The sequence below is a fragment of the Euprymna scolopes genome, chromosome 14 (assembly GCF_053919585.1).
Source record: "Euprymna scolopes isolate OS-2025 chromosome 14, ASM5391958v1, whole genome shotgun sequence".
NCBI classification, from domain to species: domain Eukaryota; kingdom Metazoa; phylum Mollusca; class Cephalopoda; order Sepiida; family Sepiolidae; genus Euprymna; species Euprymna scolopes.
Window position 1 is genome coordinate 94818714 of NC_136495.1, and position 15116 is coordinate 94833829.

Genomic DNA, 15116 nt, shown 5'->3' on the forward strand with positions numbered 1-15116 from the left:
TATATATATGGGGGTTGGACAAAATAATGGAAACAATTTGTGAATGTTTCATCAAATTTAAGACACTTAAAAAAAAAAAATGACCAAAATGTTGCTTTCATTTTTTTTTCTATTTATGGTAATTTTCGTCCTTAATTAATTGGTTAAATTTACTTGTTATTTCAGTAATAAAAATTAAAATGACACATCTATCAGATTTTCAAAAAAGGGCAGATTGTTGGTGCCAGGATGTTAGGTGCCATTGTAATGAAAGAGGCTGAGATGGTGACTGTATCGAGAGGAACTTTCTCGAAGGTGATAACCGCCTAATTGAGGGGGCTGCAGTAGGTTCTTGACCTTACCCAGGGGTCTCCCACAGATTAGCAGAGGGAAGGAGGCTTCATAGAGTAGAGTTGCATTTCATCAGAGAACTGTCATTAAAAAAAAACACAAGGTGTTCCTATTATTTTGTCGAATCCCTATATATATTTGTGCATATAAATGACTGCTAAAAGCTTCTTGAATAAATATTAGCCAATGAAAAAATTTAAAAAACTTGCGTAAATATTAGCCCCAAAAAATTTACATATATTACATAAATATTAGCTAAATATTTTTACATCGATTACATAAATATTAACAAAAAAAATTTACATAGATTACATAAATATTAACAAAAAAAAATTTACATAAAGCATTCACAAGAAACGCCATCCACAGAAAAAGATCTCACTGCTAACAATACGGGATCAATGACATCATTTATTATAATGAGCATTTAAAAAAATTACAATCAAGAAAGTTTTATCGTTGCTTTCAAATTTTGTTAACAAGAAAAGGAAAAACTCAAATGTTAAAAATATCTTTAAGATATATTCACACATATCCATAAATCAGCATTTCCCTCATAAGTATCTTTCACCAAAACTGGTATTTTGTAATCATCCTACTTCCATAATGAAACATCTTTTTCTTTTTTTTCCCCCTTTTTTGTTGTGATGACAATTGATACTTTTAAACATTCCAAGCTAAAATTTTTTTTTTTTTCTATTTTTCATGATGGGTGTACACTTGTATAATAGTTGTTAAAACAATTTTTTAAAATAGTTCAAAATGATAAAATTGCGTTTTTTTTGTATTAATGACAGATATAAAACAAAGATATTTCATTTGACTAATATAAAATTTTAAACAATATCAAATTTTAAGTATTAAATTTCAGAGATGACCTATTTTTACTCATGTTTAAAGCTTTTATTCCTTATTTGCCTTTTTACAAAAAAAAAGGAGGGGGGATATTTGAAGAAGACCAAAAAATATAATAATGAAAATGGTAATCAGGATGAAGAAAATCGTCCAGAATATTGAAATCTGTTAAATTTCAATCATTTTTTTTCACTAGTGAAAAATGTAACACTATTTGTCCGTCATCTTTACAGATATCTAGCATTGGAAAGTATGTGTTTGTTAGCAACTTCAGAGTTTTCACATGAGGCTGTCAAAAAACATCAGGAAACGGTTATTACTTCTCTGAAGGTAAATAACATTTTCATTAATTTCATTACCTTATTTTTATCTATGAATCAAATATAACCATTTTTATTAATAAAATAGCATCAGTTAATTATGTAGTAATTGGCATACTTGCAACTGTCTTTATAAATTCAATAACCTTTACATACAATGTCATTCTCTCTTTTACTGTCACGTCATCCTCCTTTCTCTCACCCCATCCTCTCTCTTTGTTGCATCACTCTCTCACTAATACATTCATCATTAAATCATTAGTTATTTCTAACTAAACCATGAAATTCTGTAAAGCTAAAACTAAATTTGATTCACTAATGCAGATCATTAACTTTGTTTATTTTTTATTTCAATCATTAAAAGTTTAAAATCATAGCCCCTGACTCCATTGTTAATTTTCATTTGTGTATTCATTATAAAAATAAAACAATTTGTTTTTAACTCATAATTTCTATAAATTTCCTATCCTTATTTCATCCCTTTCTCTTTTTTTGCAGACTGAACGTGATGTCAGTGTTCGCCAGAGAGCAGTTGATTTACTTTATGCCATGTGTGATCGAACCAATGCTGAGGAAATTGTCGCAGAGATGTTGGAATATCTGGAATCTGCTGATTATTCTATTCGGGAGGAGATGGTAAGAACAAAACCAAACTTAATTTCACAGTTTTTATAAGTAAATCTATTTTTAGCTAAATCTTTGAAATTAGTGGTTATCATTACTTTTATTTATATAAAAAAAATAAAAATCTTGAAGTTGAAAAAATTTTTTTCACATTTTTAAAAAAACCTTTTAAACATCTATGGAAGGTATACAAAATTTTAATTCTTCGACAAGGAGTACAAATAAAATAAGAAAAATTTTATTCCATGGAGTTTCGAAGAATGCACTTCTTATTAGAGGGGAGAGGTTCGCGAAATATATAATAAATTTTGCAGGCTAATGCATTAGAAGAAATAAAATGAAGTTATCGTATTTGCATAAGAAGTCATTTAACAGTTTATAGGGTTCAATTTGAATGGTACAGCAAGGAACAGGAAAAAGGGAGGAATAGGATATGGTAAAAGTTCAATTGGAAAGATGGTAAATTCCAGAACAGGAAAAATCCAAGATGCATCTGTTGAAAATGTATCGTCAATCCATGGGAAAACAAATCTGAATATAGATATAAATGTCAGGGTAAAATTTAGAGCTTAATTTATATATATATCTATATATTATTTGTTTTACATAAGCATTAATATGTTGCTGCACATTCATGAGCATGTTTCAGTCAGATCTTTTCAGGCAATATTACTTGTACAAAAGTTTAGTTCGAACTAAACTTATGTGTGAGCAGTATCGCCTGAAGAGGTCGTTACTTGTAACTGGTTGACCAAATCATGTTCATGAATGTGTAGTGACATATAAATGCTTATGTGAAACAAATAAAAAATATATTTTGCCCTACTTCGGTATTGAGTACTTTTTTTTTTTTTTTTTTTAACAAAGGAGTTACCACTTATGAAGGCCCAGAGGCCACCCAAGGGTAAGAGTCAATGAGAAAATATTGTAGTAATTGTTTGAAAATTTGGTAAGTTGGATGACATAAGTAATAGTAAAATGAAATGGCATCAACATTTTTTGTTTTGCAAAAGAATATGAGCAGACGTTAATTCGAAATTGGAAAATGCATTTATTTTGAGAAGAAAAATAGCAAACGAATCACAAGCTGCAAATTGACAACAATTAATACTAATAATAAATTTTAAAAGCCGCATTTAGCTGGGCGATAGGGAGGAGGGAGTGTAGAAAGAAAAATAATTGGGTAAATATATTAATACATAACTAAAAGAAAACAAACTTAAGTTTTGAGACATTTGTGTTGAACAAAGATGGCGGTTTAGTTCAGATCAGTAACCAAGATGGTGACCAAGTATCAAATACAGTCCGTCGCGTAGTTAACCTCTTAAGTTCTGAGATATTATGTTGAACAAAGATGGCGACGTAGTTCGGATCAGTAACCAAGATGGTGGCGAAGAATTAAATGCGGTCCGTGACGTAGCAAATGGCGAACTGATTGATTCAAAAATTCGACGATTTTTATAATAATTTTGCGACGTTTTGATTGGTTGTTTAGCACAGCCGTTGGTTATAAAAATGATTGGCGAATCTATTCATCTCATACCCCCATTACAAGTCAAAAACTTTTTACAAACTTTTTAAAATATTTTTTTTAACTGCTTACCAGAATTCAGTTACCAAGTTTACGCATATAATTCTTGAGCAACTCGGCTAATTTCCTTGAGTCATTCCCAACTTGATTTGAATGGAAATTGTTTTGTTAACATTCGACGCTAAGCGGCGCATTTATTTGTATGACTATTTGAAAAGTATACTAAAATGGCGTTAGCAGTTCTTTTTTGTAAAAGAATGTGAGCAGATGTTAATTCCAAATTGGAGAAAACGTTTATTGAGGAAAAAAATAGCAAGCAAAACACAAGCTGCAAATTCACAACAATAAATTCCAATAATAATCATTAAAATTTCATTGGTTGATTTACCTCTGGAAAATTACACTGGAATTATATATACACACACACACACCCATATATATAAAACTCTCAATCAGTTAGCTATAAGGATCATGAACTTCTAAATACCAGTATGAAATATTCATTCAATTACTGTTCTGTCTGGTACAGGCATTGATAACTATGACTCTCCATCTATAGCCCTCTAGGCATGCATCTTTCAAGTACTGTGAGAAAATCAATTTTGCTGGCAGTCCTAGAATCGACTTCAATTTCGGTACAGCTTCCTGTTTTTCTTTGATCCTCTTTCCATAAAGGCAATACTATCTTTTAAAAAAGTTATTCTCTGTATAATGTGTCTTTACTCCCCTCTTCTGATGAGAAGCATTTGGCTTCAAAATGCCATGGCCTAAAGAGGTTTCCCTTTCCCGAAATATTGTAGTTCCTTTTGAATTGATAGCATAATAAAATTTAATTGTAAAGTTTTTATCTCTTTGTTATCTTTACTCATTCTATAAAATTAGTTTGTATTTTTAAATGTATTTATAATGTATTTTTAACCAGATTTCCAAACTCTCATTCTTATCTGAATTCATTTAAACTGGTGAGTCTACTCCCCATGTTATACAATGAAATACGATAATCAAATTTTGTTAGGGGGATTTGCATTTAAAAAACAAAAAAAGCTTTAAATCTATTTAAAATTTTAACCATCCCTTAATCTGCCTTTAAAATAGATAATACTAAAAAATTAATTTTATTGTATTATTTTATTCCATTTCTATATTCTGTGCTATCTACCCACTTGAAACTCTATTTTCTCAGATTTTTCTCACATGTCATCTTGTTTGTAATACATTAGTAATAGTTAGCAATATATGTATATACACAATAAAAAAAGTGGAAATATGCATCTCTTTTCTAGCATTCATCGCCTTTGGTAAATAAGTTTGTATGTTTTAAATTATTAATATAAAAATCGAAAATTATATCATTTCAATTAAATAAAAGAAGGAAGTATTAAAATCAAAGCACACATTTGGCTCTTAAGGCAGATCCTCCCTCCCTCTTACTGCTCTCAAATAAACGCTAATCTTTGCACCTCGATTCATTCCACGTGGAGACACTGTTCTTTTAGCTAGACCAACATGGGTACTCGAAGAACACCAAGTTAAGTGCATCTATATATCCGTGTGGTGTGCAACCTCTTTATGTAGATCTAGTCCTACCATTTCTTTTGTTTTCTTTGCTTTATATTCCCTTACATATTCAAGTAATTATTATTAATATCCTATTCATTTATTTCAAAACAAATAAGTTGCTAGAGCAGATTGATTTTCTCACAGTACTTGAAAGATACAATTTCTTGTAAAAGGGGAATCTATCTCTAATCCTACATTTATGTAGAATAGAGAAAAACTTTAAAGTAAGATACTCAATATTTTCAATCATGCAGGGGCACAAAAATACTTGGTGTAAAAACCAGGTGCATGGTTATCCCTCTCGGTGTGATAGACCCGTAGATCATGTCAGATCATCTATCTAAAAGAAAGAAAACTGATAATAAAACTGGCGGAGGGAGGCCTCCTCAGTCATGGTCCACAGCCTTCCTGGAGCTGGTGACTCAAACAAATTTCTGGTTTGCAAACCTAACTCGATAAGGAGTAGACAGGCTCTGCCTATCGCCGGCTTTCACACATTTTCTTTGTCTATTAGCCAGACCAGATGTACAATACCAGGGACTCACCAGAGTCACTTTGTGCTTGACCTTGTTTTCTGACTAGGACATTGAACGCCTTTCCCCTATTCCCTATTTTGAATTTCATTCTTTCTATCAGAAACTGAGAAAATTGGGTTTGCTTGCATACCACTTATGCTCACTTGACTTATTTGGGCCAGATTTGTCTGAGAGGTTAACTGATTGACAGTTTTTTTGGCTGCTGTTTCCGACTGACAGTATAGGAGCCCTAACTCTTTGGTAATGCTTAGACTGACTGTTCTGTCATCAGTTGTATAATATCAGGATAGTTGTAGTGTCATGTCGCGCATATAAAGCGACCCTGCTGCTATATCTGGTGGGCTTTCTTGAGACCACAACTTCTAGGCAGAATTCAGCTAATGGGCCACTGAGTGTATACTTGGCGTCAAAACAGGCCCACTTTGCTGAACATTCTTCCCCTAACCTGACATTAAACAAAAATGTAATGAAATGACAACCCAAACAAATATCATGATAAAAGCAGACAATTACCCAAACAAAACCAATTCGCCTCTTTCTTGAGACTCGTTTTCACGAATATCTGTGGGCTTAGAGGTAATATAGATGATATAGTGTTACTTTTTAGTAAACTGCATTAAGTGAAAAACAAACTTGCACTCTTCAATCCCCTCTAACTACTTTAACATGACAAGATAACTCCCTCTTTGCTGTAAGGACTCCGATATATGCACAGGCTTGGAGTCTATATCTGTAGCACCCATTCCTTTAACTAGAGAGAAAAATCTTGAATCGGATGACCAGGCTTTTATGTGCTTTTGACTAACATTTCATCACTGTGTTAGTTACTTATATTTTCTCTACCGTTCTCCCTCAAGTCAGGATTGTACCTTAATCAATCATGTCTCTGATAGTATAGATGCAGCACTCTCCTTAGATAGTAAGGCCCAAATACATATGTTTGGTGACTTTAATGTCGACCATAAAAATTGGCTTCGTTTCTCAGGTTACACAGATGCAGCTGGATGCTCTGTTAATAGCTTCTCTATAGCCCATTCCCTCACACATACAGTCATTTTCCCAACCTGCCTACCAGATCGTGAACCACAGCAGGTTTCACTTTTAGACCTATTTCTCACCAGTGCTTGAGGATTGTGTGACTAATGGCCACAGTCCACTAAGAAATGCAGACCACATAGTTTAAATCCCAACCTGAAGGTGAGAAACCATTGCTCAAAACAACAAGCTTCTACAACAGAGCTGACTGGGAAGCCATTAGAGAACATATCTGAGATGCCCCATGGACTGATATCTTCTCTCTTCCTGCTGAACAGTGTGCCAACGAGACAACTGAATGGTGCAAAACAGACATTGAAGCACATGTTCTCACACGGAAGTATTATAGCAAGCCCCACTCATCCCCATGGCTCACTGCAGATTGTGCAGCTGCCATTGCACAAAGACAGCATGCATTACGCAGTCAAATAGAAATAGGCAAAAATTTGTAGATGCTAGAAATCATTGTAAGAGTGAAATAGCAACAGCCAATAGAAAGCATACTGAAATAATCAGAGAACGCATAGAATCGCAAAAGATAGGAACTCGTGATTTCTAGAAAATCTATAATAGTGTAGTGAATAAAGGACAATGAGTAATTCTCCAACTGAGCAACAACCAGAAGGTTGCATGCATGGCAATGGAGAAGGCAGAACTGCTTGCCCGGCGATTCGCCTCCAACTCCACCTTAGAGCCAACAAACGACTCCCTCTCAAATTTCCCTATGCGGACTGAAGCCACATTAGATGTAAAAATCACCCCTTCTCATGTCCGCAATATCATAAAAAAACTTAGACACCTCAAAGGCGTGATCTCATCCCTGCTATTAAGAAATGTTCACCTGAGCTAGCCCCTATACTTTTCAAGCTCTGCAATAAATGCCTTACTGAATCTTGCTTCCCTAATAGCTGGAAGATGGCCTCGGTGGTACCAGTGTACAGGAATTCTGATGAAAGAACAGACCCTCTCAATTATCGCCCTATTAGTCTCTTCTCTTCTACGCTGAAATCTTTGAGACCTTAATTAATCAAGCCCTAGTTCACCACCTCGCAAAAGCAAATCTTCTCTCTGACAAACATGGATTCAGGCAATATCATTCTATTGCAAATATTTTAACATTCATCTCCGAATGCATTTATCATGTACTAAGGTGAGTGAAGCCATAGCTGTAGCTCTTGATATATCAAGGCCTTTGACAAAACCTGACACAAAGGACTGCTAATGAAAATTAAATCGTATGTTATAACTGGACATATACTAAATATTATTAGATCCATCTTAGACAATAGATGCATACAGGTTGTCATTGACAGACGTACATCCAAGCAGCATAACTTTAATGCAGGACGATCCTCGGACCATTATTATTTCTGATATTCCTAAATATTGTGATGATAATATTGTGTCTGAGATGGGTGTATTTGCTGATGATACAACGCTCTATAACATGCATTAGGGAAGAACGGATGTACATAAATCTAAGACAATGGCAGAATCGTTAAAGATTATGGAATGGGACCACAAATGGATGGTAACATTTAATGTTAGTAAAACTAAGCTGCTCTCCTTTAACAATTACAAGACGCCTCTCCAACCACCTATATCGATGACAAATAACACCCTACCTGAGAATTCTACCTTCAAACTCCTCGGCCTAACATTTGCAGGCAATATAAACTGGAACAAATACATAGAGGACATTGCAAAGACTGCTGCAATGAAGGTGGGTTCCCCCTATTGAGCTAGAAGACTATTCACACCTGAGAGTATCCTGTATCTCTACAAGGCCACCATTCTCGTATGCATGGAGTATTGTTGTCACATGATAGTCCAAAAAAGAGTTGTCAATCTAATCGGTCCCACTTTATCAACCAAACTCCAGCCCTTGTCTCATCGCCGCAATGTTGCATTTCTGTGTCTGTTTTACAAATATTTTAATGGAATGTGTTCTGATGAACTCGTTGCACTTGTGCCCCCTCATCATACATATCCCCAACAAACCCGCTTAGCAATAACATCTCACTCCTTCACTGTTGAGATCCCTAGATGCCAGAAAGCTTTCTATTCTAATAGTTTCTTCCCTCAAACAGCTATACTTTGGAATTCCCTTCCTGCTATTTGCTTCCTTAGTCGTACTGATATGCAGGAGTTAAAATGTTACATAAACCAAGATCTTGTTAATCTTTCCTAGACATAATCCTAAATAGTAGCCTTTTACGTCCAAGTGGTGATATGCCATGTTAGGAGTAGACGTAAGTAAAAAAAAAAATAAATAAATAAAATAAAGCTGGTATAGTGTATATGTGAGTATATTTATCATACAAGTTGATGTTAAACATAAAAAATGATATACATGAAAAGTAATTATAAAATGCTGAATAAGTGTGGGAGGCTGGTATATGGATCTGCAGAATAGATTTCCACATAAGGGTCAAGGAGTCGGAGATATCAAAGGAGTCTGAGTCAGCATCCTAGGAATTCTAGCAGTCGGGAGTCGGACTTTTATCATCTGACTCCACAACCCTGGTTGTAATACAGTTTACATAGTCATTTAGTATGATTGCCATGTTATGACCATTTGTCAGCTATGGCCTTATATATCGAAGTACATCTTATTACATAAACAAATGGATTGATCTTAGTTTAAGGTAACCTGAAGGTTCTCTTTTCATTGGCTACTATACCAAAATACAGAGAGGGTGTCACTCCTTTCTCAGGATTACTGTACTTACCCTTGATATAACACTAAATACATAGAAAAGAATAGTCTGTAACATATTTTTAGTCTTCAGTATGACTTTGCCGCAGATGAATAAAACAATAAAAAATAACTCATTCATGGTCTCAAACAAAGAATTTGTTACACTGACTATGTAAGTGTTAGAACCTGTTTCCTGTGGAGTGTTTTACTTATCTATACACTACAAACAACAACAATTAAAAGAAAAAAGAATTTTTTCATTATTAAAATAGAAGAAAAACTTTTAATCATTTAAAACCAAGCTAATACACCTGCAAAAGTATCTTCTAATTTCAAATATGTCATTGGTTTTGACAGTTGACAACTGAAGCATGAACAAACACACACACACAATCATTCTTGCTATTATACATACATATATATGTGTGTGTGTGTCTATGGATGCATTCCATACAGAACCTTTACGATTTTTTTAGAATATTTTAAATTGTTAAAGAAAAAGTGCACTCCTATTCAACTTTGCTTCAAAACTGCTTCTGATACAGTGTGTCGAAAATGATACAGTGTGTCGAAAATCCCTGTGAAAAATCGTAAATATTGTTGAAAATTCATACAAAAAAAAACACAAAATAAGTAATTAGCAGACATATCACAATTTGGTTTGAAGTAACTATAGGAAGAATGTCTCTTATCTCTTGTCTTTAACGCTTGCTTGGAATTTGTGATGAAAGAACTGAAAAATCTGCGATCAACACTGGGGCTTAGCTATAAAGTCTGTACTAATATTCCTTATGCTGATTATGCCACATTTGTTGCTGCTGTCTTTGATAAGTTTAAATTCTTGTGAGAAATGGCAGATGAAAGTGAATCCAAGCAAATTCAAAATCATTTGATATCAGCAGAAGATTAGCAATTGCAATTTTTGTATTTGGATGACTAAAAGAAAAGATATGCAACAAGAAGCACATGTCGGCACATAAAATTAAAACTTTACAATGCATTGATAGTTGTTATTGCTGCATAGTGAAAGTGAAAATATGGACTATACTTGCAGAGCATGAGAGGAAGCTTAACATCTTTGAAATGAAACTATCCTTTGCAAAATAGATCAAGAAAGCAGAAACCAAAAAGAGGCTTAATATTAAAAGATCCAACAACAATCTTGTTTGAAAAAAAAATAGATTAACATGGTTGGAACATGTTTCCCAGCTGCTAAAAAATATATCTGGAAGATTTGATTCAAGAAAGATCAAGAGGATGATCACCAAAGAGATGAGCCAACCAGATAAGGATTGAGACTGGCATACCGCTTCTGACAATTGAAAGATTGGCCCAAGACCACAGATGGCAGAATTTTGTTTCCAAGCATGTGATAAAGCTCTTTGGATTATGCAAATAAGTTAAATCAATTAAACCAAATTGTTAAAGAAGAAACAGAAAGTTCTGATCACTTCCTACTTCTTCTGTTCTGTCTTACTTAATAGGTCAACCTCTTACAACAAACCTGCAAACAACCTTTTTAACACATCAGCCTACTTTTGGAAAGCACTCTTTCCATCCCTGTCATATATTTTTTCAAGAGACAAATTTTTATTCATTCAAAAAGCAGTATTATAGTTAATTGTCATTTGTCACTTATAGGGCTGTGGTGTAGGAGTTGGTGAAAAGTGTCCAACTTTGGCTCAAAATCAAAAATAAAAAAATATGCTGAATTGAAAGTTTTGAAAAATACATCTTTAAAATGATAATTATATAAATAATATATCATATTAGCAGTCTCTATCAGGTGTTGCCTGGGATTAAACAATTTATTAATATTAAATATTAGATTAAAAAAAAAATAACAGATGGCAGGAGTTCAGTTTTATTGGTCATTATTGAAAAATGTTACCATTGTTAATTTGATAGAAATTGAACAGAAATACATTTTGTTAAGAACATATCCACAAAGAAAACTAAAGAAATCAAAATAAGATATTGAGCTGACAATGATATATATCTGTGAAATAGATTTTTTTTATTATAGAGATATATAAATTATTACTATTGGAAGAATATTTCTTTGGTCAGAGTCGGAACTTTTAAAATTTCACAAATTTGTGTCAAGTGTTTGAATTACCAGTTTCCACATTCCTGATTAATTGTTAATTTCTTCATCATTGATTATTTTTATTAAAAAAAAAAAATGCTTCCTTTTATCCTTTCTAAGTGAAGTTTTCTTTATGGCAGGTCCTGAAAGTTGCTATATTGGCAGAGAAATATGCAGTAGATTATACTTGGTATGTTGATGTCATCCTAAATTTGATTAGAATTGCTGGAGATTACGTCAGCGAAGAGGTAAGTCTTTCAAATATTAAAATAAAAATTTTTTTTGCTATCATGGAATTAGCAGTTTTGTTCTTGGACTTGATGTTTATCATGTTTTAATAAACGTTTTAAAATTGATAACTTTTATTAGAATTTTAATTTACGTGTCTACATTATACAATAAATTAAAATAAATGTTTATAGATTTTCTAAGTAAATATTTGCTTTTTAGCAACTTATTTATTTTTTTTTTTTTTTTTTGCAAAACTAGTCATTAGTAACATGAAAGAACCATTGACAACAAAAATGAAAGAGAAATACAGAAAATTAAAGAATAAAACAATAATCCACTTGGTGTTGCTGCCAGTTGTTAGGTTGTGAAGTAGGCAATAAACATCAACGTCCAGTAGACCATGGTTCAGAGTAACAGTCTCCAAAAGCGCTCTAGGGTTAAGCTCACTTTCAACGAGCAGAAGTGCTGCTCATCTAAACAGGATTGGCTCTTTCATAACATAAAGGTCACTTTCAATTGATTTCAGAATCTTCTAAATAGTAAATTTGATTTCAGGAATATGTGGGATTTGTCTGTCAATATCATATAATAAACATTGTATCACATTTTCCATAGTAAATTAATGGGATCTGAGTGTTATTTTGTACGGCACAATCACGTTGATGTGGTGGTGGTGGTGGTGGTTTTAAGATTTCTTGGTTTATTTTCTCAATGAAACTTAAAGAAGGATTAATTTACACATGAAAAAAAACAATAATGGCCAAATTATGTACATACTCTATTAATAAATGGGAATAAGAAACATTTTTTAGAAAATTGCATAATCTTTGAAAGCGTTACCTGGTTAAAAAGAACCTACTCCATTCCATGACAACATTTTTGCAATAGGTATCACAAGTTGTAACCTCATTGTGTCACCTTTTGTTGGTCAAAATCTATATAAATAAAACAGATGTAGGTGTGTGTGCCTATGTGTAAACATTTTACGGATAAACTCTTAAACTACTGGTCACATAACACTGAAATTAACAAGAAATATTAATCATATGCGAAGGATGGTTTATAACAAGTAAAATCTTTGTTTGGATGGATGAATAATGTGTACAGACATATGTTGGCAAGTTTAAATGCAAAATGTTCATTTCAACTTGCCGACATATTTTTACTTTCTGCACATGCCCAAATTCAACTTTTTCTTCAAATCGTTTAATATTAAATCTTTCTTACCTATCTCTCAACAGCTACATCGATAGGAGACGCAACTGAAGCGCTAAATGTTTTCGGTTTTAATTTAGCTGATGGCACTGAAATCATTTTCATTTTTTTTTTTTAACTTTTGAAATCGCTACTATATATTAGGTACAATATAATATTCAATGAAGAATTAGTTACAAAATCTGCATTAATTAAAATATATTTATGCATATTTTATGACCCGACATGATCTTGTGCCCCCCCGCCCACACACACACGAGTAGTATAGTATGAATATTAACATTCATATGGATGTTATTCCTTCACTTGTTGTATTTTCATTGTATTTTGCACAGTTTTCTTTGTAACTTTTAAATCTGACCAAAAAAGCTGCAGAATCCTGTGCATTACAAAATAAAAAGAAAAAAACTCAATATGCTAAACACTTATTTTAGTTTGGAAGTTATTTTTTCTGTCTACCTGCATAAGTAATATAGTCTGTGTTATTTTTGTTTACCTCTCTCTTTCATCTTTTCATTTCTCACTTGTCCAGGTATGGTATCGTGTCATTCAGATTGTTATCAACCGAGATGATGTACAAGGATATGCAGCAAAAACAGTTTTTGAGGTAAGAATCCTCTTTTAAAACATTTTTTTTATTGCAATTTTATTTCAACACTTGCAGTAGAAAATAAATATAAACTAACCAAATCTGTTAAATTTTTAAGTATGTATTTAAATGAAAACATTATTGAAACCATGGTAATCTAATTTAATATTTTTTAAGCTTTTTCTTTCCTACTTTTATTCCTCCCCCCAAAAATAGGCACAGTAAGAAGCTCCTATTTGGGACGTTATCTACAGGGACGCTGTAGGGAGTTGAGCAGCAAGTTGTCTATTCATATGAAATTTAAACTTGTGCATGTCCGTACAATCAGTGAAGCATACGACGAGAGGAGATTCCAAAGTTTAGCCGTTTAAGGGAAGAAATTATTAGAGTAGAAGTCTTCTAGCATCTCGAATATATACTGTGTAGGGGTGGGTTTTTGCTGCTTGTGAAGTTAGTCGGGGTATTTACATCAAGGTGGCACAAGTGCTACAAGTTTGTCAGAACACATTCCATTATAAAATACTTATGAGGCAGAGGGATGCAAAATTGCAGCAATGGGATGTCGGTTGAAATGTGGTTGATAGTGCAGCGACTTACTTGGATCTGGTCTATAAGGGAGAACTAGTAGCAGATACATCAGCTCAAATGTGGCAACAATACTCTATACATGGACAAATGGTGGCTTTGTATAGATATAGAATGCTGTTAGGTATAATTTTCTAGCATGGTATAGGGAACCCACTTTTTTTGCATCAGCCTTGGCTTCCTTCCAGATCAGAATCATGATTATGCTGTGTAAAATGTGATGAATTGTAATGGAGATCGCATCATATTTTGATCATTGCATCAAACCATTAACCCGTGATTACGTTGACAGAAACGTTTTCTTATTTTTTTTTATTCTATTTTACTTACTACAGTTTATAAATCTCTACTTTGTGTGTGTGTCTGTGTGTTTGTTCCGTATAAACTCCAAAACGGCTGGGCTTATTCTTTGGAAATTTCATACAAATGTATTCTGGGATATGCCTGGGAGTCTTCTTAGATAGGTTTTGTATTAATAACTCTCGAAACTTGATAATAAAAAAATAATCCGATTTAATAAAAAAAAGGGACAGTTCATTTTTAACTAAACTTAACACGTGCAGAAGGACCTGTTGTTTAAATTCAACAGTAGGTTCTTTGATAAATACAGGGATGCGTTTGTAATGAATATTTTTGTTTAGAGCACAATTGAAGCGTGATACTTAAATTTTGCATTTTAAATTTTAAATCAAGCCATTAAAAAATAATTTTATAAAATCAACGGTAGGTTCTCTGCAGTGCAATGTAAACTACAATGTATTATGGAGTAAGTCACTGAGGATAGACATGTGAAACTATCTCCCAGTGCACCGTGATGAGTCCTCGACTATAGCAGACAATCGATTTGATTAAAAAATGGTTGGTTTCACCGATTTTGATATGAATACAAGTATTGGAAGTGTACAACATTTGTTG

General features: G+C 33.1%; 1 protein-coding gene across 1 annotated transcript in view; it reads left to right on the forward strand.

Annotated features, from left to right (window-relative positions):
* The window catches only part of LOC145293169 (AP-2 complex subunit alpha-2-like), a 234228-nt gene that overhangs the window by 188661 nt on the left and 30451 nt on the right, over window positions 1–15116 (forward strand). Inside the window, exons 10-13 of the mRNA XM_080139634.1 lie at window positions 1419–1515; window positions 2004–2141; window positions 11722–11829; window positions 13560–13634. Of these exons, the coding sequence (XP_079995760.1) occupies window positions 1419–1515; window positions 2004–2141; window positions 11722–11829; window positions 13560–13634 (418 nt within the window). The remainder of the gene's footprint in view (window positions 1–1418; window positions 1516–2003; window positions 2142–11721; window positions 11830–13559; window positions 13635–15116) is intronic.